General features: G+C 38.4%; 1 protein-coding gene across 1 annotated transcript in view; it reads right to left on the minus strand.

Annotated features, from left to right (window-relative positions):
- Positions 1-24671, minus strand: part of qars1 (glutaminyl-tRNA synthetase 1) — a 50036-nt gene that overhangs the window by 19365 nt on the left and 6000 nt on the right. The window contains exons 7-12 of the mRNA XM_082187741.1: positions 23501-23552; positions 19236-19307; positions 10836-10921; positions 10622-10708; positions 10441-10540; positions 9935-10013 (exon numbers count right to left, since the gene is read on the minus strand). Of these exons, the coding sequence (XP_082043867.1) occupies positions 9935-10013; positions 10441-10540; positions 10622-10708; positions 10836-10921; positions 19236-19307; positions 23501-23552 (476 nt within the window). The remainder of the gene's footprint in view (positions 1-9934; positions 10014-10440; positions 10541-10621; positions 10709-10835; positions 10922-19235; positions 19308-23500; positions 23553-24671) is intronic.

Here is a 24671-nt window from a genome sequence, read left to right on the forward strand (position 1 = left end):
CATTAAAAAAAGGATTGCATTTAAATGCAATTTAACTTCAAATTGCATGCATTGGAGACACCTACACATAGTGTAGCTTTGAAAAGGGGAATATTTTATTGCAAATATGCATTTTGTTAAATAGAAAAAGAACAGCATTTTGTTTTTCACTTAGGCTAAGTATATTAGCATGTTCTATGCTCAATTACTTTGGTAGCCGATTACAATGTCTTCCCCAAAAGTACGAGTGGATTTGGAGAAGCCGGCTGGGGATTTTCATTTTTTGTTGTTGTCTGTAACTATTTGGCAGACGTGACATACAAACAAGGTCTCGTAAAGACTGCAATACAATATTTGTTCCTCCATCACGTCCCGGTGTATACAGTGAATGCATGCTGAAATTATTGTTGCGTGGCTACATAAAAGTTTAAGCATGTGATGCATTACCGCAACGGATTGAAGCGCGCGTCTGAGTGAAAGATAGAGCGGTGTGTGCGCAAGCCACACGAGAAAACACTGTATCCGCGCCACTGATCGCAGCGGCAACGAGCACTTTGATCACTTGATTTAAAAAACACATTTCAGTGACATGATGGGTTTTAACTTCATTCAGGAGATTTTGGGTAACTGCACAACTGACAGATGACTTTGAGCGCACCGCCAACAGTGTGTGTGTGTAACCATAGCGACAAAACGACCAACTTTCGGACCCTGCACTTAAGCCTATAATTTTGTTTTTAAAAATGTAATTATGTATTTAAAAGTTGCGTTTATCTTTACTCTCCGCCATCGCGCAAACTAAATTCTAAATGTATCACGCGCTATGGTGTGCTTCCTGAACATTGAACAACGGTCCGTATGAAACAATCAGATCCCTGCGCGTGTCATAGGAATTTAACGAGGCTTCGAGGCAGAGTTTTTGCCTCGAGGAATTTTTGTAATCGAGTTAATCGAGTAACTCAGTGAATCGTTTCAGCCCTACGCCTGACATCATAGAAAATGTAAAAGTGCTGGCTAATGCTAATCGTAAATTCTCTAAGATTATTTTTCACATCGGCATTAATGATGTTCGACTTCGCCAGCCGGAGATCACCAAAATTAACGTTAAAGAGGTGTGTGAACTTGCAAGTACGATGTCAGGCACAGCAATTTGCTCTAGCCCCCTTCCTGTTCGCAGGAGTGATGAGATACTTAGTAGACTGTACACACTCAATGGCTGGCTGTCTAAGTGGTGTCCGCAAAATAATATAGGGTTCATAGTAGGGGTGGAATGGTACACAGAAGTCACGGTTCAGTTCATACCTCGGTTCAGACATCACGGTTCGGTACGAGTTCGGTACAATGGAGGGAAAAGCAAAACAAAAATGTAGAAGGCAATTTTTTTTATTGTGCATGTCTCAGGATGTACCACCAAAGGAAAATAAATGTCTTAGGCCTTGTGTTTTTAAAGTAAGTTTTATTAATAAAGTAAAGGCGTAGAACCAATTTATTTGTAGTGCACTGACAATAGTTTTATATAATTCGTTTATTAATTAAATTAATAAAAGACAAAAAAACCTTGAGATATGTTTGGTAATTGTACCTGAATGAATTTCAAATTTATTTGCTATATTTCAAATCAATATATTTGTTTTCCTTAAAATTTTAATTAAACACTAACTTTATTCTCATCTGAATTATAAATAATTTATTTCTGTAAAAAATAATACTACCATTAAAAACAAATTTGATTTTCTTTTTTAATCAATGTAGAATGTGTAACTTACTCACTGTGTTGGGTGACAGTTGTAGGTTACAGTTTGACAAGAGTTTACAGTTTGACAAAAGCACAATGTTGTGTTTTTTTGCGAGTATACACAAATATAAACACTTTGCAGTTTGAATGATGTCCTATTAAAAAAAAGACGAAGTATGTTTTTATGTTTCCACTGTTCGATCGCGCCCGCGCCTCTCTTACACACACACACACACGCATGCACGCACGCACACAACATATTCCAGCATTGCAATCTTGACATCGCAGCCTGTCCATTATAGCCACAGAGCTTCAGAGCTAAGGCGGAGCTACAGATTAAGTGTCCCTAAAGAACCCACGTATCTAACAGTAGTTCCGCATTACATTAATTAATTTGCACGCAAGTTTTAATTATTTTTATACCGTGTATATTCATGCACCGAACCGTGACGGTTCAATACGAATACAAGTACCGTTCCACCCCTAGTTCATAGACAATTGGAAAAGTTTTTGGGACAGACCTGACTGTTGAAAAGAAATGGTATTCATCTCTTCTGGGATGGTGCCACTCTTCTCTCTAGTAATATGGCACATAGTCTTAGAGCTCAAACATGAATTGGGACTCAGGTCAGGAAACAGACAGACTGGCTAAACCGACCGTCTGCTAGCTGTCTCACATCACTGAGGTCAGATAAATCCCCTCACATAGAGACTATTTTACCTAGATATCATCATATAGAGACTGTGTCTGTTCCCAGAATTAGGAAATACAAAAAACTCCCAAAACCCATTAAAGGATAATAACTTAATTGATGTTCAACAAACAAAAAACAGATATAATACAGATGAACAAATGATAAAGCTCGGGTTGCTGAATATTCGTTCCCTTACTTCAAAAGCACTTATTGTTAATGATATGATTACAGATTATAACCTAAACGTGTTGTCTTTGACAGAAACCTGGCTAAAACCAAACGATTACATTACTTTAAATGAGTCCACCCCCCAAGATTACTGTTATAAACATGAACCTCGTCTGAAAGGCAAAGGAGGAGGTGTTGCTGTAATTTATAGTAATATCTTCAGAATTACTAAGAAGTCTAGTTTCAAATATAATTCTTTTTAAGTGTTGGTGCTAGGGCTGTGACGGTGGCAGTTTTTTACCACCGCGGTGGTAATGGACCAACTACCGGCGGTGTTGCGGTGGTTGGGAGGTTGTTTTGAAATGAATAATAAAAATAAAAAACAACAACACACTAAAGCTGGTAAAGCATTGAAATAAATATCAGTAAATACTAGTAACTTACATAATATAATAAAGTTTAATCTATAAAAAAATAAAATAAAAAAACATTTAATATTTCCAGACAAAGACGCGTGATATAGCCTACCGCTCTGCGCTATGAGAGGGATGTGGGACACGGGCAGGAAGAGACCATCAATCTCTTTTATGATATCTTCATGTTTTCTACTTGTTGTAAAAGGTATGAAGAGCGAATTTTATCTTCAACAAGGGCAAGGCATTTAGGCTATGTTTGCGCGCTGCCAGAGAAAGCCAAACTAAAATCACCCGCGCGTGTGAAACGCGCTTTACAAATGAACTTGACGCGCCTTACCAATTACCATATGTCTAATAACAAGCACAAACTGTTTAAAAAAGTATTTGACGTACAAGTAGCCTAAAAATGTAGGCTATCTGTCCTACAGCGTTTTTTTCTAAAATAATAGACCTAATTAAAAGCGAACAAAGGAAGAAACGTTTATAATCCCCTTCGGAAATGGGCGAGACGCGAGTGAAGATATGGGAAAAGAAACAAGAGATTCCATGCAGGGATGAGTCACGATTTTTGAATATTCGATTAGTTGATTTAATTATAGAATATCTAAAAGAGTTGTGCGATTATTCTCTAAAATAAAATCTCCATGTTCTGGTGCTGATGCGGTAGTGACGCATGTAACCAGAGGGTGACGCTGCCAGTAACGCACATAACAGCTGTCACAAAGAACCGGCAAAAGTAATGATTATGAATGTGTCAAATATAGCAAGGAGACATTTGAATTGTTTATTAATAAAGTGTTTTTTTTGTGTGTCAAGTGTCGAGCTGCAAAGATGAAGTTGACGATTCTGACTCGTCATCTTCGCAGTGAACGCGCCTATAGAGAGAAATGCACACTTCATACGGAATGCATATGCTAGTCGGTTTATTTTCGTTTTGAATTGTTTTGTTTAAAAGTAGACAATTCAAGCTTTCTATAAGGAATAACTAATGGAATATTTTTTAATTCTCTGATAATCGGGTGTCCAGATCGCAAACCAGAATTCAAAGCCGACAAAGTTTAAATTTATGGGCTCACTCACACAACTCTCTCATTCGTCATGAATTCAAACTTTTCCATGGCTGCGATATAACATTTAATTGCTAACCTATTATTTCTTTTGTAAACAAAGCTTTGTGTGTCATAATATTAATGTAAAACAGCATTCACAAACAAAATATTTTTTTGGCGAACCACCGCCGGTACTACTCAGCCACCGCGGTGGTGCGGTTGTCAAGTTTACCGGCACAGCCCTAGTTGGTGCTTAATTTAACACTATCTAGTGTAAATGATAAATCACGTTTGAGATTTGTGCTGGCTACTGTATACAGGCCACCAGGGCACCATACAGACTTTTTCAAAGAATTTGCTGACTTTATATCAGAGTTAGTACTGGCTGCAGATAAAGTCCTAATTGTTGGTGATTTTAATATGTACATGCAGATAATGAAAAAGATGCATTGGGATTGGCATTTAAAGACATTCTGAACTCTATTGGAGTTAGACAATACGTGTCAGGACCTACTCATTGTCTTAATCATACTCTAGATCGAACATCTAACTTATGACATGGAATCAATGTTGATGCCGTAGAAATTCTGCAGCAGAGCAATGACATCTCAGATCATTATCTAGTCTCGTGTATACTTCATTTAGCCAAGGCTGCAAAGCTGACTCCGTGTCACAAATATGCTAGACCTATCACTTCTGCCACTAAAGATTGCTTTATTAATAATCTTCCTGATCAGTTTCATCATCTCAGCATCCCAGATAGCTTAGAAGAACTCAATATTGTGACAGAAACTTTTAACTTTCTCTTTTCCAGCACTTTAGACACAGTTGCTCCGTTATGCTTAAAGAAGATTAAAGGAAATAGTCCAACGCCATGGTACAACGAGCACACTCAGGCCCTTAAGAGTGCAACTGGAAGAAAACTAGAGGTACTTCGCATTTCATGGAAAGAGAGCACGATTGCATACAGAGAGGCCTAAAAAACTGCTAGATCTGCTTATTTTTCAACCCTATCCGCTGATTTCACGCAGCCGCCATTTTGAAATCGAAAGTGAGGCTCCGGTGGGAAGAACCCCGGAAGTAAAGATAAACAACAATGCCTTGGATTACCAACCTGAAGCTGCTGCCGCGATTTACACTATTGGATGTTAATATTCAATATAGGATATGTATATAGTTCACTCCTGCTTCTTTTTTTACATTCTGAATTATAAAAAAAATATTTTATTTATAAATGAATTTCACTGTATTTAGTCTAAAGTATGAAAGAAATGTATGTACATTTTTAGAATTGACAACATCATTAAACACAACAATACGCCATCGCATTCACGACTCTCCTGTGATTAAAGGCGACACTTCCGGTTTTCTTCCCACCGGAGCCTCGCTTTCGATTTCAAAATAAAGGCTGCGTGAAATCAGCGTATTAAACACGAAGAAAATAAACACGAAAAATAAAGCTTCAAGCCCAGACGTTTCCAAGCAGCACAGCAGTAATGACTTTATGATCTTCTTTACTTACAAGATTGAAAATTATAACTATGCAACAGTCTACTACAGTATTGCATCAGGCAGTGCATTGTCTCCTTGAGGAAAAATTCAATTCATTCATTGCTATAGGAGAGGAAGAATTTACTAAACTTTTTAAATCATCTAAATCGACAACATGTATGTTAGACCCTGTACTGACTAAGCTATTGAAAGAGATGCTTCCAGAGATCATAGATCCTCTTCTTATTATCATTAATTTATCTTTGTCATTAGGATACGTACCAAAAACTTTTAAGCTGGCTATGAGATTAAACCGCTTGTCAAAAAAACGCAACTAGATCCTACAGAATTAGTCAATTACAGGCCGATCTCAAAACTACCTTTTCTGTCTAAGATACTAGAAAAGGCAGTATCCTCACAACTATGTTCCTTTTTAGAAAGAAATTATATCTGCGAGGATTTCCAGTCAGGATTTAGACCATATCAATAGTACTGAGATAGCTCTCATTAGAGTAACAAATTATTTGCTCATCCGATCGTGGTTGTATCTCTCTATTAGTGTTACTCGATCTTAGAGCTGCATTTGATAATATCGACCATAACATTCTTTTAAATAGACTCAAATTATGTTGGCATTTGTGGAACTGCATTAGCGGAATTGCATTAGCATGGTTTAAATCATACTTATCTGGCCGTTATCAGTTTGTAACAGTAAATGAAGTTTTTGGGACAGACCTGACTGTTGAAAAGAGATGGTATTCATCTCTCCGTCTTATCAAAAGTTCAGTATGGAGTACCACAAGGCTCAGTACTAGGACTGTTGTTGTTCACTCTGTACATGCTACCCTTAGGAGATATCATTAGGAAGCATGGCATTAGTTTTCACTGTTATGCTGATGACACTCAGCTCTATATTTCTTCACGCCCTGACGAAACTTACCAATTCACAAAATTAACAAAATGCATAGCTGACATAAAAAACTGGATGACTAGTAATTTCCTACTACTTAATTCTGAAAAAAAAACAGAGATTCTAAATTATTGGACAAAAAACGTCCTCACGTAATAACCTAGAATACTGTCTAACACTTGATGGCTGCTCTGTCAAGTCTTCGTCGTCGGTTAGGAACCTGGGTGTGCTCTTTCATACCAATCTTTCATTTGAAAGTCACGTCTAGTTTCTGTAAAACTGCATTTTTCCATCTTAAAAATATATCTAAATTACGTCATATGCTCTCACTGACAAATGCGGAACAATTAGTTAATGCGTTCATGACATCAAGGCTAGATGGGTGGTTGCCCTGCACGCTTAATAAATAAACTACAGCTGGTACAAAATGCAGCAGCTAGAGTTCTTACCAGAACCAGGAAGTATGACCATATTAGCCCGGTTCTGTCAACACTGCATTGGCTCCCTATTTAACATTGTATACATTAAAATATTGCTGATTACTTACAAAGCACTAAATGGTTTAGCTCCCCAGTACTTGAGCGAGCTCTTAACGCATTATAGTCCTTCACGTCTATTGCGATCTCAAAATTACGGCCAGTTGATAATACCTAGAAGATCAAAATCGACTGCTGGCGGTAGATCCTTTTCCTATTTAGCACCAAAACTTTGGAACAATCTTCCTAACATTGTCCGGGAAGCAGACACACACTGTCAGTTCAAAGCTAGACTAAAAACACATCTCTTTGACCTAGCATACACATAAGTTAACACATTATAGACTTCTATAATTCAATGTTAGGCTGCATAGATTAGGTCAGCCGTAACCCGGAACACTTCCCATAAATCCTGATGTACTCGTTACATCATAAGAAGAATGGCGTCTACGCTAATATTAGTTTCTTTGTTTATCCCGAGGTTTACTGCAGTCCGTCGGATCCAGGCCGTATCCAGATCTGATGAAGGCCCTGCGCCTGGACGCGACGACAACACAGTCCTGAAGTGTCAACTAGTCTATCCCCTGTGAAGGCCTCCCTCCCCTCCCTTTACCTCTCTACAGATAAAGCGTTGTCAGGATAATTCCGGTTCGTGGGGCTACGCGGAAGCGATAAAAATTCTGTATAATAAATTAAGGCCAGACAAGTAGTTTGTTGAGGGTTGGTTTGTAGGGAAGGACTACACGCCTGCGCACATATATTCAAACGCGCATACCTATAGACTGAACTCGTAATACGCATGTGCATGCCATCAGTGTTCTCACAGGTTCGCGTTTTTAAAGTTTGCGCAGAGAGAACTTAAGGGTTTTTTGTTAGAACGGTGTCGTGTTAGCGGCCCCTGAGTTAATAACTAATAATCGCAACGACGGAAGTGAATCAATCAAAACTAACTTTAGCTGGACAATAACTTTATTCTAGAGCTGATATAAAGCCAAATCAATCTCTGTTACTTTAATTTTCATTATCACTGTAAAGCCGCTTTGGAACAATATACATTGTTAAAAGGGCTATATAAATGAAGATGACTTGACTTGGCATAGTTTAAGGTCAGCCGGAACCGGGAACACTTTCCATAAATCCTGATGTACTTGTTACATCATAAGAAGGATGGCGTCTACGTTAATATTAGTCTCTCTGTTTATCCCAAGGTTTACCGCAGTCCGCTGTATCCAGATCTGATGAAGGACCTGCGCCTGGACACGACAACAACACTAGTTGAAGTGTGAACTAGGCTCTCCCCTGTGAAGGCCTCCTTCCCTTCCCTTTACCTCTGTACAGATAAAACTTTGTCGTTTTATCTGTACAGAGTCACCACGTGGCTATGCGGATGCGATAAATAATTCTGTATTTTAAATTTAGGCCAGACAAGTAGTTTGTTGAGGGTTGATTTGTAAAAAAAAGGACTACACGCCTGCGCACATATATATTAAAATGCGCATACCTATGGACTGAACACGATGCGCATGTGCGCAATGTCGATGTTTGTGCAGAGGTTTGCGCAGAGGTTGCGTAGGTTTGCACAGAGATAACTGATAATCGTTTGCACCTTGGAACCCATTTCCGGGAGTGCGTTCTCGAGCCACCAGGCACTGTTTTGTGCGGATGGGCGGCCGGAACGTGTTGAGGGTTTTCTGTTAGAACGGTGTCGTGTTAGTGGCCCCTTCGCAACGGAAGTGAATCAATCAATCAAAACTAACTTTAGCTGGACAATAACTTTATCCTAGAGCTGCTGTAAAGCCAAAACAATCTCTGTTACTGTAATTTCCTTTTATCACTGTAAAGCTGCTTTGAAACAATTCATATTGTTAAAAGCGCTATATAAATGAAGGTGGCTTGACTTGACTAAAAGGTAAAACTTTTCTTTATGTGTAAACTGACACATTTACCTGCTTACCAACTTGTTTTATAAACCTGGTACATTTTAAAATTTACCAACCTCTTTTATTTAAACCTGGGAACATCCAAGTGTTTACCAGCTTCCTTACAATAAACCTGGGAATATTGTTGTTAAAGGTACAGACTTGGGGCATTTACTTTTATTTTATTTTAAATGTGACGATACCAGCAATTCCCCCTAGCATTTTGAGCGCTGTTGAGCGGATTCTTAAACACCTCTGATTGGCCATTGTGTTCATGTGCTCAACATATACATCTGTGAATGGCTACAATAATCAACGCTTCCAAAACATGTTGTAAATACAAATTTTTGACACACTTCAACGAGCGCTTACACAGATACACACGGTAGCGTTTGAAAGCAGGCGCCTATCAGCGGATCGCTAATATATCCGCTGATAGACATATTCGATGATAGATGCCTGCTTTCAAACGCTCCCGTGTGTGTCTGTGCAAGTGCTCGGTGAAGAGCATCAAAGATGTCTATTTACAACGTTTGTCCCATAAATGGTATAAAAGGCGAAGTGTGTCCAGACTTTGAACTTAAAATGTCGTTTGGGCATCTATTATTTTACTCACACTGCTGTCCGCCATCCCATTAAATACCTATTTTTCTTAGGCTAGTTAACTTATGTCCACGTTTCCCTCATTCATGTGTTGAGAACTACCTTGAGGAGCCATGAACTAGAAAAATAAAGTTGTATTTCCACTATATATCCTGCGGTTAAAGAGCATTTATAATCTGACTCACTGAACGTTTCAGAGTAAGGCGTATGTTTGTTTACACACAAGAAGGTCATGATCCGGCGTTTTCATTGTCTCAGAGTAATAACAAATTTGGTTTATCAGAAAGTAATCTCCTGATCTCACACTTGTTCCTGAATTTTGTTGTTATTTCTAAACTTTGCTTTCTTATGTCTGCTTGTGCATGTTATAATGTGCATGGCACATTAACATACTAGACTTCAATTGTGCTCGTAAATTATTTATATATTTTTTTAATTAGGTGCACAAGTTCTAGAAGCATAGAGCCCTGAGACATCAGGTTTGTAATCTCACCTGCGAATGAGATCAACAGCAAGATCGTAGAGAAGCTGGAAGTGATCAGAGGCGTGCGTGACACAGTATGGTCTGTACCCTGAGTGATGGTGAAGAACAAACAAACATATACATACATGCGTGAAAAATGCTTGTCAATAGAAAAGTTCACATTTGAAACATTTTTGTAATGTCACTTAACACAAAGCCCTTTAAAAAAAAACTTTTTTCTTTGAAATTTTGCGTTTAAATGCAATTCAAAATGCATTGCAAGCATACACTGCAGCAAAGTCTGTTATAGCAAGTGTCAACTTTCTCTTTTGAAGTAACTACTGTGACAATGAGCAACCGTTTGAAAAGAACAGACCACAAGTGAGATAAGGTGCTCAACTTTCAACAAAAAAATAACAGACAAGTTTTTAGAACCACAAGACGGTAAGTGATGACAATTTTCATGTTTGAGTGAACTGCTCAGTCTCAGCAGACAGCTTGTGATTGGATCAGCCAAGTCAGATCTTAATACTCACCAAGCCACTCCACCATCTCTTTGATGGCAGTGAAGTACTTCTCCTCCTCTTTCTCTGGGTTTGTATCATCATACCGCAGGAAACAGATGCCATTATTGGCCTTCACACAAAACACAAGTCAGAAAGGAATTTTTTTGTTATGCAAAGTTGTTAATGTGAGAGTGTGTGTAATTGTTTGTACCTTGGCAAAACCAAAATTGAAGTTAATTGCTTTGGCATGACCAATATGCAGAATACCATTAGGCTCAGGGGGGAAACGGGTGCGGACCTACAAAGAGAGAATTTGATTTAAACAGAAAATACTGAACTCAGTTTAGTTCCTTAATGTTCCTGGTCTTATTGTGCACACTTCAGTGCCACTAATTCAAAAGACAAAAAGTGCATTCAGGTCATACCTGTCCTCCAGTGATTTCCAGGTGCTTCTTCAGCAAATTCACGGTGTTGGGTGTTACAACATAACCCTCTGTCTTGTAATTCTCCCCTAGAGAAAGAACAATAAAATCAAATGATTCACTTTGAGCCATTTAAAAAAAAAAAAAAGAATCCCCAGATGGTACATCGGGTTAAGCTTTGCATATTGAGGCTTTGTACAAAGTCTGTGGGTGCTTCTCAATACTCAAATGGATGCTTCCTCGTTCCTCCATCCTCCAGCCTGTGACATCTCAAATATTTCAAAAGGGCTTCTTGATTCATTAATATTTATTATGAATTTCTTAAATAACCAAACTTCAACAACATAAGGGCAGATCCTTTGTACGCAGCTGATGACGCTTTAAAGTGACACTCGAGTGATCAAGCATATACAAATAAGCTTTCCTTCGATTTAGGGCTGCAACAAATCATTATTATGGTAATCGATTAATCTGTCGTTTATTTTTCAGATTAATTCCCCAAATATTATACATTGAAATTTGTATTCATTACTTTAAACAATATTCTTGTTCATCCTACTCAATGCTGTTCTCCAAACAATGTATACTATAAAGCCTATAAAAAACAAATATAGTGAATGTATCTCTACAGAAGGGGTCGGCAAGTAACTTTGGCCGCGGGCCAATATTTTTTTTAGCCAGTAGATGGCGGGCCAGCTACACGGAGTAGGCCTATGGATATAAATTAAATACTCTATTTTTACTATTAAACTACTAAATAGTAAATAGAACTAATTAAAAACAGATTACAGCCATTTTAATAAAGGTGTGAATAGCAATCATGCCTCATTCGCTTACAGTCCGACTTTTGAATTTTATTCCTTTTCTTTATTATTATTTATTCGGGACACACACATACAGACATAAGGTTTAAGGAGGTCTGCGCGGGACTGTTTTTTTTTTTTTCGTCCCGCTCCCACAAGGTTCTATTCAGCAACCGCTTAAAATACACTCTGTTCACCCGCTTTATTTCCCGACCTGACGGGTCCGCAAAATTTAGATCTCTTTCCCAGAATCTCACATTCAAATATTTCTAATGGAAAGAGAGCGATTAAGTAGCCTATAACAATTATAAATGCTATACAAAAAATGTGTTCGTGTCAATATAAATATTATTTTAACATTGTACTGTCAGCAGAGAAAAAAATGTCACAGAAAAAAATAATGAAATATAAATAAAATAGGACAAAGCCTATCACTCAAATTTCTAAGCAACATAAACGAAAACCATATTGCCCTACTGACAAATGAAGTAGGCTATTTTCTGACAAACTATTTCAAACATCCTTGCAAAAAAAGAATGTTGTTGACTGACAATGGTTTCAGTACCAAACAGCTCATCAGAGCTAGGTGTACAGGTGGTCAGAATGAAGTGTGGATACGCTGTCAAAAGATGTCGGGAGAGGGCTATTGTCAGTCAGACCGCTCCGTCCAAAGTATAGGTATACCAGAGTCCCGTCCGCTACCGTCTTTATAATTTAATCCTGTGCCGCATGATTCCTTATGGGCGTTTCACACAGTATTCGGCGGTGAAATCGCCGCGCGGCTGCAGCTTTTCTCAAGTTTCATTTTAGTTCAGGAAATAAATAATGGAATTTTTTTTTTTTTTTTCTTCATTTTTTTTTTTTAAAAACGATTGAACGAATGATACACTATTTGTAAACCGTTATTGTAAAAAAAACAACAACAAAAAACGGACTTCCAAAATAATCCGGCGGGCCAGAAAATATTGCTGGCGGGCCAGTTTTGGCCCGCGGGCCGCCTATTGCCGACCCCTGCTCTACAGGCTATGCTAAAATACATTCTACAAACTTTATTTTTATTGCCGACAAGTCACATTACATGTCTCCATTGGGAATTTGTACAAGCATGTCGTTTTTTTTTTTCAATAAACAAAGCATATGAATGAACAAATGAACGAAACAACAAGACAGCACGGGGCATTTTAAATGATATACATAAAGCGAAAAAGTACTAACAGGGATAGAAATAAGCATACTTGCAGGTATAACCGCAGTCGAATTTAAACAAGACAAAAATAAAAAATAAACAGATAATAAAAAAAATAATAAAAAAATTAAAACCAAAGCTACATAGTGAAATAAATAATATTCCTGGTCAAGAATAACAAAAGCTCTAGTCTGCTCCATGCAATCTGCTGGTTAGTCATCCAAAGACTGAGCGGAGTTAACATAGGAAAGGAAGGGGCCCCAGTGTTTGGTGAATAGGTCTGAGCGTTTTCTCAAGCTGTATTTAATTTTCTCTAGGTGAAGGAAAGACAATAGGTCTTTTAGCCAGGAATTAGATGTAGGAGGTTTTGGGTCTTTCCAATGGAGTAAAATGCGTCTGCGGGCCACGAGGGAGGCAAAAACAATAATGTCCAATTCTCCACAAGAGAAGCAACTATGGTCTGCAGGGACGCCGAAAATAGAAATAGCTGGACTGGGAGTCAGAGGTCGATTAAGAGCTTTTGACAATGTGTCATAAAAAGTTGACCAAAATAAATCCAACTTTGGATAGGAAAAAAACATACGAGTATGATTGGCAGAGGAGACAGAGCACCTGTCGCAAATGTCGCTTGTATTGAACATCTTTTTAAGCTTAACTTTAGAAAGGTGTAATCTGTGGACGACCTTAAATTGTATTAATGTTAGGCTAGCGCAAGGGGAAGTGGTGTTGACCCTTTCTAAGGTCTCGTTCCACCATTCAGTTTCGAAGGAGGAACCCAGCTCTTTTTCCCAGGTACTTCTGACCGCTAAGGAGGATGAGAAAGATGTAATTAATCTCATAGCTGCTGAAATAAATTTATGGTCCGTAGGAAAGGACAAAATAATCTCAGTAAAGGAATCAGGTGGTAAATAGGGAAAATTGGGTAGATTGTGGAGTGCGAAATTACGAACCTGGAAGTATCTAAATAAATGAGATTGGGGTAAGTCAAATGTAGTTTTCAGACTGTTAAAAGAAGCAAAGGTCTTATCGATGAAAAGTTGTTTAAAGCAGAATATGCCCTTATCCCTCCACAGGGCAAAAGCTGAGTCAACTGATGAGGGAGAGAATAGGTGGTTGTCACATATAGGTATCAGCGGGGAGGTGGAAGAGATTTTAAAATCACGCCTGAACTGCCTCCAAATTTTCACAGTGGATAGAACAACTGGATTAGAGGTGTAGTTTGAAGGGTAAGAATTCAAAGGAGCACAAGTCAGAGTACCTAATGAGACAGAGTTACAAGACCGTGCTTCCATCTGACACCAACTGGTATTAGGGGAAGTTGTAATGTGTACATTTTTTGGATATTGGCTGACCAATAATAAGCCAATAAATTTGGGAGTCCAAGACCTCCTTCCCTCCTTGGTCTTTGTAGAGTGGCTAAATTAGCCCTGGGGTTCTTTCCTGCCCAAATAAAAGATGAAAGATGCTGGTTAAGATCTTTGAAAAAAGTATTTGGAAGGTACAGTGGTAGACACTGAAAGAGAAATAAGAATCTTGGGAGTACATTCATTTTTATTGTGTTCACTCTTCCTAGAAGGGACAAGGGGAGGGCGTGCCAGCGCTTGAGGTCGGACTTGATTTGATTAACCAACTTTAAAATGTTATCTTTATAAATAGACGACAAATTATTTGAGATGTTAATACCTAAATAACGAAAACACGAGGTGGTTAAACGAAACGGTAACGCTTGGGTCGGGATTCTTTTTGCAGCTTCATTAAGAGGGAAACATTCACTCTTACCGATGTTCAACTTGTAGCCCGAGAAGGATCCGAATGTGTGCAAAATTTCTAAGATCCCACTAATGCAGATGGTTGGATGTGAAATGTACAGCAACAAATCATCTGCATAAAGTGAGACCCTATGCTCCATTCCATTTCTGGTGATCCCAGTGAAAGACGAACAGCTTTTAAGGGCAAGGGACAGCGGCTCGATGGCGAGAGCAAATAACAATGGTGATAGGGGACATCCCTGCCTGAAGCCCCGTGTTAACGGAAATGGTTTGGACCGGGTAGAGTTGGTAATTACGCATGCTGTGGGATTATTGTATAACAACCGAATCCATGAAATGAATTTTTGACCGAGACCAAATCTACCGAGGACTGTGAATAAATACTCCCACTCTACCCGGTCAAAGGCCTTCTCTGCGTCCATAGAAATGACCATTTCTGCTGCTGTTTTGTTTGGCTCAGAGAGTGTTATGTTAAGTAGCCTACGAATATTTGAAGAGAGTTGCCTACCTCTTATGAAGCCAGTCTGATCATCAGAAATAATCTTAGAGAGGTGAGGATCTAAACGGTTGGCGAGAATCTTAGCCAATAATTTCACATCGAAATTGAGCAGACTGATTGGTCTCCAGCTGCTGCACTCTTCTAAATTTTTATTGGGCTTGGGAAGTAATGAAATTGAGGCCTGGGTTGAAGATGGGGGGAGTGCTCCATTCTCCAAAGAGTCATTGAACATATCTAACATCAAGGGGGCAAGTTGATCGGAAAATTTCTTTAAGAATTCAACAGGGAAGCCGTCAGGTCCCGGTGCCTTGCCGTTCTGCATAGATTTTAGGCAAACCAAAAGTTCATCTAGAGAGAGTGGGGCATCAAGGCGGTTTGTAGTGGTATTGTCTAATCCAGGGAAAACTAAGTTATCTAAAAAGTTGCGCATGAAGGTTGTGTCAGATGGAGCTTCTGATTTGTAAAGAGTAATAAAAACTGAGTAAATATTTCATTAATTTCCTTTTCATCTGAGACCAAGGTGGAAGGGGTTTTACGAATTTGAATAATGGATCGAGAAGAGGCTTGGTGTTTCAGTTGCATGGCTAATAATTTGCTGATTCTGTCTCCGTGCTCATAATATGTACTCTTTGTGCGTCTTAGGAGGGACTCTGCCTTATATGTGGAAAGTATATCAAATTCTGTTTGAAGCTTGAGCCTTTCAGATCTAAGGTTGCCATTGGGAGTCATCGCGTGCAGTCTGTCAATACGTTGAATTGCCTCAAGCAACTCGCTCTGTCGCAGTTTTCTCTGCTTATTAATTCTGGCATTATAAGAGATTATCTCACCTCGTAAAACTGCTTTTAAAATTTCCCACAAGAGGGAGGGGGAGGTGGACTCGGATTTGTTGGTTTGAATAAAAAAAGATATTTTCTCTGTTACAAATTTGCAGAAAGCATCTGAGGATAATAGTTCTACATTTAGTCGCCACAGAGAATGTTTGGGCCTTGAAAAAAGTTCAAGATCCATCAGGATGGGGGCATGGTCTGAGATTACTATAGTCGAGTATTCGCAAGATTTCACTGAGGGTGCTAAAATTTTGTCTACAAAAAAATTATCAATACGCGAGTAAGTATGATGAACCGGGGAGTAGAATGAAAAATGTTTAACTCTTGGGTGGAAAAAGCGCCAGGCATCTACACAGCCGATCTGATCCGTGAGAGAAATAAAGGCTTTTGCCATATTGGACAGGGATAAGTTCTTTGAATTGGATCTGTCAAGTGTGGGGTCAATTATTAAATTAAGGTCTCCTCCGAAAATTAAATGGTGTGAATCTAGGCTTGGTAGTTGTGAGAACAGAGTTGTCATAAAGCTTGGACAGTCCCAATTTGGAGCATAGACAGAGGCCAGGATAACAGGTGTGTTGAGCAGCATTCCCACGATTATAATATAACGGCCATTAGGGTCGGAGATAATTTGCTCAGGGGAGAACTGTAAGCGTTTGTGTAGAAGTATAGCTGTGCCTCTTGAACGGCTGTTAAAACCTGAGTGAAAAATTTGGCCAACCCAGGGCTTCCGCAGTCTGGTGTGATCACTAATACGTAGATGAGTTTCTTGGAGAAATATTACTTCAGACTTTAAGCTCTTTAGGTGAGAAAATACTCTTGCCCTCTTTATAGGACCACCTAGCCCCCTTACATTCCAACTTGTAAACCTAAGGGGCAGTCATGGCCTAGTGGTTAGGGAGTTGAACTGGTAACCCAAAGGTTGCTGGTTCGATTCCAGAACCGGTGGGAAATGACTGAGGTGCCTTTGAGCCAGGCACCTAACCCCTAATCGCTCCCCGGGCGCCACACAAAGGCTGCCCGCTGCTCTGGGTGTGTGTATCCACGTTTGCAGTGTGTGTGTGTTAACTACTCACTACTCTGCTCCTAATGTGTGTGCATTAACTTGGATGGGTTAAATGCAGAGGTTAAATTCCAAGTATGGGTTACCATACTTGGCCGTCACGTGTCACTTTCACACTTTCACTTTCACTAATAGATCCTAGTCCCACCACTTGATCTGAGGTCGCCATCTATGATAAGACTGCATGGAAACACTCGGGATGACAGGTAAAAAAAATAATACAAAATAAAGAATAAAAAATTTATCAACCGACTGGGTTGCATAGAACAAAGCAAAGATTGCTGTAAATATCCATAAAAATAATAAAATAATCAAGTACATGAGTAGGTAAATCGATATCAACGCTGCCCCGTGAGTTTGAACTACAACAGAAGCCTGAACTAGCTTCAACTGCATAAGACAAAAAAAAGACAAAAAAAGAAAACTTTGGAACATAAATATCCTTAACCCATCCCACCACGCAGGAGAGTACGCCTCGTAACATCTCAGTGGATTCCTAGGCAGAGGGTGCTTCCCTTAAACATGTAACATATGTGCACCAGTAAAAGAAAAGGGAGGAATAAAAGGAGAGAATTTTTTTTTTTAAATAATAATAGTAATAATAATAATAATATTCATCATTATTATTTATTACAAAAAAAAAAAGGTATAAATATAAAAAAATATATATCTATAAAAAATTAATAAATAAATAAAAATTATTATTATTATTTATTAAAAAATGTATATATAAAAAAAATAATAATAAAAAAATAAAAAAAATAAAAAAAATAAAACACCTTTTAAATTGCTGTTCCTCTGACACAGAGTAAACATTCTAAGCCACCATAGTTATTTTCCAATTGTCCTCGCTCCATGCAGTAAACCGGGCTGTCCGTCTGCAAGGTCCATGTTATGTCACTTACTCTTAAAGTTCTGGTAGAAAAGTTCTGCGTCCTCCGCCGAGTCGAAAGTGCGAGTCTGTCCGTTGATAGTGACCCGCAGCCGAGCCGGGTAGACCATACCGAAGCGTATGCCGTCAGTGTAGAGCAGGGATTTCACTTTGTTGAACTTGGCCCGTTTCTTGGCAAGCGTGGCGCTAAAGTCCTCAAAGATCCTGATAGGCTGGCCACGGAACGAGATGTCCCTGTTCTTCTTGGCCCACAAAAGCACGCGCCCTTTATGAATATACTTGTGAAAACGGATGATAAAGGGACGGCAGCCTTCTGATGGTCTCGGGGTCAGGCCACGGTGTGCGCGTTCCAGCTCCAGGTCCTGTTGTGTGTCACTGGTTAACTCTTTGAGCAGCTTGGACATAAACAGTCGAGCGTCACTCCCCTCCGCTCCTTCAGGAATACCGATAATGCGGAGATTCTTGCGTTTGGAGCGGGAAATTAGGTCTTCGACTGCCAATTGTAATGCTTCATTCGCCTGCATCGTGGACTCCAACATCGTTTTCAGTGAAGATACTTCGTTGTCCAGAGTGGATAGTCCGTCTGAATGGGCAGTGAGAGCAGTTTCCATTTCAGAAATGGTGTTAGCGTGGGCCGCTACCGTGTCAGTTATAGACTGAAGTGAGGCATTGATTGGAGCCAGCGCTGTGTGCAGAGAGTTGGTGAGCTCACCGGTTACACTTTTACGTAGTTTCTCTAATTCTCCGACTAGCATTTCGAGGGTTAGCTGCCCCGTGCTACCTGCTGTTGTAGAAGCTGCCCCGCTAACTTCCTTGCTCTGCGTCGGCGAGTTGAAGTGCTGAGTAAGTTGAGGCTGGTTTTTACTGCGACCACCGTGGGATTTGCTCATTTTGTCGTCCAGGAATGAAAGATTAGGCTTTCGGCGGCTTTGGATAGCAAGGAGGCTTCAAATGATTTGGTGCAATCTAGAGAAAAGTTTTATGTATACGGGAGGCAAACTTCACACGTTCGTTCACAGCGCCGCCATCTTTCCACCCCCTAAAATACATTCTAAACCTAAAATCAACTAATTGCTTACCATTTTAAAGCAGAAATTAAAATGACTAAATTAAAACTGACAATAAACAAAAACAAAATCTTAACTTGTACGAGATATGAAGAAGACACATTATTATTTAGTTGTTGCAGCCCTACTTCGATTCCTCCGTCCTCATTTTCTTTCCTTGCATCCTTCCCTTGCACCCTAAGGGGGGTGGAGTTAGAAAGGAAGAAAAAAAAAAGTGCGGAAAGAAAGAGGGGATGCACAAATATGGAATGAGTAGCACACTATGTAGCTAACTGGACACTGATATGTCAACACTCTCACCTGGCTTATGGAACTTCAGCGCCTCTCCTCTCAGCTGCTCCATCAATGATTTCCCCTCTGTTTTTCCTTCACCTAGAAAGAATGATGGAAATATAAACTAGACTTTTACATTTTAAGAAGAAAATATGTAAGGGTGCTTACACCCTCCTTTAAAGGGATAGTTCATTCAAAAATTAAAACAAAGAACAACAACAACAACAAAAATAATATGAGAAATCCTTTTGTTGTCCATAAAATAGCAGTCTATGTTCACCAAAACTTTGGTTACAGAAGAAAAGGTCATGCAGGTTTGGAATGACACAAGGGTGAATAAATGATGACAATTTTTATTTTTGAGTGAATTATCCCTTTAATGCAAGTCCATGTGATTATTTTTTTATTGTCCATCAGGCAAATAAGAAAACAACACATCAACAAGCCACATGATTGAAGGTATACATTTTGTACATAGCACAAATGGCATGGGAAAATGAAATGCCAATGTTTAAAAATGTAAAGTTAGGGGATTTATTCAAATCAGTATAATTTGAATAAACCATACTACATGAAAAAGAGTGAGCATACTTTAACAAAAGTTCAAGATCAGTAAATTATTTTCACCAGATTTCTTCAGTACATTAAGTTTTTAGGTCTATTTAACACTAAACACTGCAGTCTTCGCTGTATGAATTAAATATACATTGATTCTTATTAAAGCTACTAAAGTTATTTAGTCAAGAGCAGTGAGTGATTTTCTCTTTGTCTTTTGATGTTTGAGTAACATTATCAGCATAGACAGAAGAGTTATATTAGACAATGACATACACTGTGACCTAACACACGGATCTAATATCCACCTTAAATTAAGTAAGCCAATTCCTGTGACTGTGTGAAACTTATGATTCATTAGCTAAAGGTAAATAACTAGAACATAGTGAAAAAATTAGAATACTATTTGCAGTACAACACAGTGTGTACAATTACGATAAATTAGAATATGATTAACTTTTTTTTTTATTATGGAAGTAAAATAATGTCAAATGTTTTTGAAATAAAAAGCCTGTTGAATTGCACTTGAAAAAAATAGGCATTGCATTAACCATGCTTGCATTTTAATGCATTGTATTTTTAGGGCTTGCATTTTTATGGGCTGAAATTCAACATGGTTGAATATTTAAGCTGTGAATATTTCAATTAAAAACATTTCAAACACCTTTTCATTATTAAAAATTCAATAATCCATATTCACCATTCATATTTCACTTCCAAAATATTCAAACTGTTTAAAAATACAACCTATAATATTCAACAGGCAATTTTCGGTCCATTTTATTTCGCTTTGCAAATTCGCTTCCACAAATTCAGTGGTTCAAATTCAACAGTAAATTCAACATTGACGTCCAGGAACTGCAGGAAAAGCAGTAGATTGCCGAGCATACTCTCCATCTGCTGTTAGTCGACCTCACCATCAGATGGTGCAAAAGCGCGTGTTGTTGACGAAGACCAGCAAAATTAGAGCAAGTCATTCATTCATAAAACTGTGTAAAAAGTGTATTTGTGATTATTATGACGGCTGTTTTATGTTAAATTCAGTGCCTTCACGGTTACTTTTCCTGTGTAGCCTACATGCATCTTTCTCTACCGTGAACGAGATTATAATGTTATTCCCCGATGCGGATATACAGATCCAATGTTACATTTTTGAGGTTGACATATATTTCTCTTGGTTGTTTAGTTGCCTTAACTTTATATTGTGGCGATGTGCTGCATGCAGGCTATTAGGGTTTCCCTCAATACTTCAGGATTCCCCTGCTGGACATATAAAACGCTTAACGTAGCTTAATGGACTACAGTGATATAAAAGACCAAACTCGCAGGCAAGCAGATGGACTCAGAATAACGCGCAAAGCTTAATGCTGAGCGTTTCCCAGTGATAGACTGGCATAAAGTTGGCTTGATGTTGGACATTCGTTCGCACATTTAGGGACCGTCTCTAAAGTGTATACGACTTTGGTATACACGGTTCAAACTCCGATAGCATTTGAATAGAACGACTTACAGTCATAAAACTAACTGTAAAGTGTTCATGTAGTGTCAGGCATAATGCGCACCCTTTGGATTTTTGATATTTATTCAAATAAATTAAAGTTTGCTATTGAAGTTAGAAACGTGTATGCCAATGTTGTATGCAACTTTAGAGACGGTCCCTAAATGTGCGAATGTCCAATGTCAAGCCAATTTTACATTTAGTCATTTAGTAGACGCTTTTATCCAAAGCGATTTACAGTTAAACTAACAATAGGAAAACAATATGCAAGTGCTCTATATATAAATATAAATATATATAGAGAGAGAGAGAGAGAGAGAGAGAGAGAGAGAGAGAGAGAGAGAGAGAGAGAGAGAGAGAGAGAGAGAGAGAGAGAGAGAGAGAATAGAATAGAATAGAATAGAATAGAATAGAAGAGAGTGTTAGTATTAATTGATCAAGTGTTGATTTTATGCCAGTATATCACGAAACGCTCAGCATGAAACTTTGCGCGTTAAGTTCATATTCTGAGTCCATCTGCTTGCCTGTAGCCTATATAGTAGCCTACAGCCTACTTCCCCAATAAGGTGCAAGATTGGTCTTTCATATCACTGTATTAGTCCATTAAGCTACGTTAAGCGTTTTGTCCCGACGGAAGGGGAATCCTTGAGTATGAGGTATTGAGGGAAACCGATTATAATCCCGTTCATGGTAGAGAAACCTGATGACATGTAGGCTACACAGGGAAAGTAGCAATGAAGTTATTGAATGAAACAAACACAGCTTGTGTGTTTATGATCTTTTCCGCATATACTGACACAGATAATCATTTTCATTTTATGAATGAATGTCTTCGTCAACAACAAGCGCTTTTGCACCATATGATGGTAAAATGGTAAATGGTAAATGGACTGCATTTATATAGCGCTTTCACAGACCCAATGGCCACCAAAGCGCTTTACAATATTGCCTCACATTCACCCATTCCCTCACTCATTCATACACCGACGGCGGTGTCAGCCATGCAAGGCGATCCAGCTCGTCGGGAGCAGCTGGGGTTAGGTGTCTTGCTCAAGGACACCTCGACACTTGGTCAGGTGGAACCGGGGATTGAACCACCAACCTTCCGGTTTGTAGACAATCTACAGATGGTGAGGTCGACTAACAGCAGATGGAGAGTATGCTCGGCAATCTACTGCTTTTCCTGCAGTTTCTGGACGTCAATGTTGAATTTACTGTCGAATTTGAACCACTGAATTTGTGGAAGCGAATTTGCAAAGCGAAATAAAATGGACAGACAATTGCCTGTTGAATATTATTGGTTGTATTTTTAAACAGTTTGAATATTTTGGAAGTGAAATATGAAAGGTGAATATGGATTACTGAATTTTTAATAATGAAAAGGTGTTTGAAATGTTTTTAATTGAAATATTCACAGCTTAAATATTCAACCATGTTGAATTTCAGCCCATAAAAATGCAAGCCCTAAAAATACAATGCATTAAAATGCAAGCATGGTTAATGCAATGCCTATTTTTTTTTCAAGTAGTGCAATTCAACAGGCTTTTTATTTCAAAAACATTTGACATTATTTTACTTCCATATTTTTTACTAATACCAGTTTGCAGTATCAAGCAGCATTCCAGACTGTTTCTGTACAGCTAAAATAACTGGAAGCGACTGATACTGGAAGCACATTGAAGCTGTGCAAAAATCTCAAAGATCGCAGCAATTAGAAAACAACAATGATCCAATCAATTTCCTTTGGAAGTCTCAGCCTAAATTCTCTCATTTAGCTGATTCACTCAGATATGCAGTACTCTCCAAAAGTCTTAGTATTTTCAGCAAAAAAAAAAAAAAAGGTTTTAAGACAGTTAATGATAGCTTTTGCTGTAGTGTCACATTTCTTTTGCCATTAATTGAAAATAATCCAGTGAGACTTTTGTATGCACAAGGAGTCTGACAACAGCCAGTATGCTCCACACGGAGATCTGATCTCACCATCATCGAGTCCATCTGGGATTACATGAAGAAACAGAAAAAACTGCGACAGACTAAATCCAAAAGAACTGTGGCAAGGTCTCCAAGACGACTGAAGAAACCTCTATCAATAGAAACTTCATATTATCGCCACTATATTGTCATACCTAAACCTAGCCCCTAGTATTTCTGAAGCAGCATTTCACTAACACAAAACTAAAGATGCATAAATCACATTAAAGTGCAGTAAAAAAATGTCTCATAGCTTTCTGTGTCTTACCAGAAACCTGCTCAATCTTCACATCCTTCTCTGCAGCTTTGGTTTTGGCTGCCTGTGATAAAAGAAAAAAAGATGGCAGCACATTTCACAGCTGCATAGTTGACATAACTACATAATTATCTGTAATAGATAGATAGATAGATTGTTTTATTTAATGCCATGTCAGTATCTAAGGCTATTTTCATGGAAAAAATGTAATTACAAAAATATAAATATCATATAAATACAATAAAACCAAGCAAACAAGCACAACAAGTCATATTATAATTTTATTCTTAAATTAACATATGATAAAAAATCCAAAACGTTTTCAGGCATAATCTTACTAAAGTCCTTAAGTGAAATAAATTCATAAAAGATCATTCTACTATTACATAAGTAATCTTATGAACATGCATAAAGTTGGGTCTTCACCTTTAAGCAAAAAAGCATGAGTCAAATTTGTATGACCTATACGACATCTGGTGAATACACTTGATCAGATCTAGTTTTAAGAGTGATTAAACGTCTGTTTGAAATTTCCAGATGAATTTCACATAGCTTATTATTCTTGCACGTGTTCCACTCCTCTTATCTAATATATACCGATTAATAATAGGTCTGATATCTGAGGGAGGAATTTGACATTCATTAACTTCCTGATTAACAGCTTCCTTAGCAGCTGCATCAGCTCGCTCATTTCCTGAAAGTTCAACATGGCCTGGAACCCAGCAGAAGTTAATACTGAAGAACTGATTCTGTAGATAATCCACTTTAGTTAAGATGCAGTCCACTAAAGGATGAACCATTTTTAAAGTGTCCATTGCTTGAAGGCAAGATTTAGAGTCTGTAAAAATTATAGAATCCTTTCGTTGTGTATTTTCAATTTGTTCCAAAGCTAAAAGCAAAGCACATGCTTCAGCAGAGAAAATTGAGCACTGTTTTGGAATACGGATTCCATAACGTTATTATCTGTAATATGTTTTACACCAACATAGTGCCAGGGCTGGTGTCAGAGCTTGTGCCAAATATCGCCCTGTTCTGTGCATTTCCACAGAAGAAAAGGCTGTTAAAGCGGTTTGTCTTGAAGAAGAACAACAAGAACAAGAACAAGAACAAGAACAGATTACTCCCATTATAAGATGCAACATACATTCAGCTGGCAGACACCAATTCCTATTTTTGTCATTTT

This window comes from Leuciscus leuciscus, assembly GCF_965113295.1.
Source record: "Leuciscus leuciscus genome assembly, chromosome: 13".
Lineage (NCBI taxonomy): Eukaryota > Metazoa > Chordata > Actinopteri > Cypriniformes > Leuciscidae > Leuciscus > Leuciscus leuciscus.